This window comes from Austrofundulus limnaeus, unplaced genomic scaffold (assembly GCF_001266775.1).
Source record: "Austrofundulus limnaeus strain Quisiro unplaced genomic scaffold, Austrofundulus_limnaeus-1.0 Scaffold209, whole genome shotgun sequence".
Taxonomy (NCBI): domain Eukaryota; kingdom Metazoa; phylum Chordata; class Actinopteri; order Cyprinodontiformes; family Rivulidae; genus Austrofundulus; species Austrofundulus limnaeus.
Window position 1 is genome coordinate 580,554 of NW_013952611.1, and position 2,380 is coordinate 582,933.

Below are 2,380 nucleotides of genomic sequence, written 5' to 3' on the forward strand. Positions count from 1 at the left end.
GTCTGAAATACTCATGCCATGCCACTAGGTGCTAAAATGTCCACTTGAACAACATATCTAAAAAAAAAGAGAAAGAATACCCTTCCTCCAAAATGTGTTTTTCTCTTAGATACAGTTTTCGTTCAGTTTTTAACCCTTTCAGCACACAATCAAAGTTTGCAGGTAACAGGATGAGATTAAAGCGGGACAGATACAGGGAAAAAAGATCATTGCTTCGGTTTCTAGAACTCAAAGTGATAATGGGCATGCATAAAAAAGGCCACTATATCGTTGTTTCAGAAAAGCTCTGTCTTTTGAGTCAGTGTGTTTTTATATGTGACTAAGTCCAGGCAGGGCTAAGTTTTGCTCCCTTTCAAACTTACTTGTCATTAAAATATGAAAACAGTCAGGTCACGGTTGTCATGTACAAAACTACTAGAGCAGCAGACCTTTCTTGTCAAGACTGAAATCAGAATTTAATGAAAGTGCAGGTTTAAACTGGAAACATGATGTCATTTGACATCTGAATGCATTCCAAGCTCCCGCTCCCCTGACTCAATATTACTCTAAACTTATGAATGGACAAGACTCTGCAAGAAAAAAAAAGAAGAAGAAAATGAGGAATGTAAAAGAACTATTGGGTCCATATAACCTTCTTAAATTGATGGCCTAACTCATTTGGCACATGGCATTTTTTGTGTTTCCTGAAAACCTTTAAAAAATGAGTTGGGCCATTGTTTTAGGAAGGTGACAGAATATAAACAAGGGAAGGATCATGCTTGTGCAGTGACATGCAGCAGGCCTTCCTGTCTGTGCTTATATCAGATTTTAGTTGTTATAGATAAAAGTGAAATTATTTTCCACACTTACTAGTGCTTGTGTATGACAGCGTTGAAGAGTTTGCCGTCCCTCCAGCTGGTGGTGAAGTTGTCACAGCGGATGCCCTGGTAGCCATCTGTCACCCTCTGAGACCAGAGCAGCAGCTTCTCTTTGGCGGTCATGTCCTCTGACTGACCGTTGACCTGAATGTCTGAGATCTGACACAACACAAACACAAAGAATGTTAAGTCTTTAACTCACAGAGCGCTCACAGGTACTGTGTGATTTAGAAAAATTTAGTCATTAGTGGAAACCAAAAGATGCCACTCAATGGAATTACAACACCACAAAAGATTTTTGTTTTTATTTAACGATTATTCCCTTACCTTCATTATTTCATGACTTCATTACTTTTTTAGCTTATATGTTTATCAGATCTGTAAACCTAATTACATGATTAGAAGGAGGAATTAAGATAAATGCTTAGTCTGGTTTCAAATAAATATTGTCGAGGCTCTGGCATCCACATTATTTTTTGTTTGGGGATAGTATTACTGCTGCTCATCAACGTTTTACATACAGATTTACTAACTTTAGGATAATTAGCCTGTGGGATTTAGCTCAGCATTATATGATTAGAGGGACAATGTATTCCATCATCCTTTGATAGTGAGCCTTCGTGACTCACCAGCAACCACATCCCAGCTGTCTCCTGTTATTTTCTATTGTGTAAATGTATAAAGACACTGTATCTACAGGGCGCATCAGTGTCTTTACAAAATAATCTCATACGCACAATGCATGCTTTGCTTCACCTTTTTGGAATCTAAAGCCAAACTTTTCATTTTATTGTGGGTTTATTTTATGGTTCTTGAGACAAGACATCAGGCTGATGTTTAGAGATTTCAGCCTGGCAGCTCCTGGCACAGCCACGGAGACGGAGGAGTGACGCCAACATGTTGGATCCTTCTCAGGACGCACCTTCCCCTCAGGAAAAAGGGAGAGAGTGACTCACTCAAACACTCCCTGTTGGTGTTTTGTCTCTTCTTACAGTTCCAATGAAGCTAATGCAATGACTGTGATGTTAGTGTGTTACTTCTTATAATATGTTTAAAATGAGCATGTACTAATGAGTATCATTAGAGAGGAGATGTGAAGAGCCCAGTCCATTTTGATTGCTTCCAGTGAGATGAGGAAACAGCAGCTGTGATCCCAGAGACAGAGGATAAGAGGAATAAAATAATGGAACACAACACTGACAGAGGAGGAGACCTGGAAGTGCAGGATGATGGTCCATATTAACCCCAGGGTCAGCTTGGGGTTACCATCGGCTATGTCATCATTTCTGATGTTAACCAGTTTGACCTGAGAAAAAAGCAACAACCATTTGATAATTATAATTATCATGTTTAACCAGATTAAATTTAAGGATTCATTTTAGCAACGCACCTGCCGATGTTTGAGGAAGTCCAGTGCTATCTGTACATTCTGCAGCTTGTGGAAGCGCATACGGCCTTTCTCTCTAGGCTAAGAAGGAGAAAATGAAGTGTTAGTTTCAGTTTGGTACCATTATCAGAGATGG

General features: G+C 39.4%; 1 protein-coding gene across 26 annotated transcripts in view; it reads right to left on the bottom strand.

Annotated features, from left to right (window-relative positions):
- The window catches only part of plecb (plectin b), a 189,240-nt gene that overhangs the window by 37,705 nt on the left and 149,155 nt on the right, over nucleotides 1-2,380 (bottom strand). For 19 of the 26 annotated variants that reach the window (XM_014019087.1, XM_014019088.1, XM_014019094.1 and 16 more), the window contains 3 exons: nucleotides 2,248-2,325; nucleotides 2,059-2,163; nucleotides 850-1,016 (listed from right to left, as the gene is read on the bottom strand). In XM_014019087.1, coding sequence (XP_013874541.1) covers nucleotides 850-1,016; nucleotides 2,059-2,163; nucleotides 2,248-2,325 — 350 coding nt within the window. The remainder of the gene's footprint in view (nucleotides 1-849; nucleotides 1,017-2,058; nucleotides 2,164-2,247; nucleotides 2,326-2,380) is intronic. The other 7 variants (XM_014019093.1, XM_014019089.1, XM_014019086.1 and 4 more) reach the window with 1 other exon arrangement.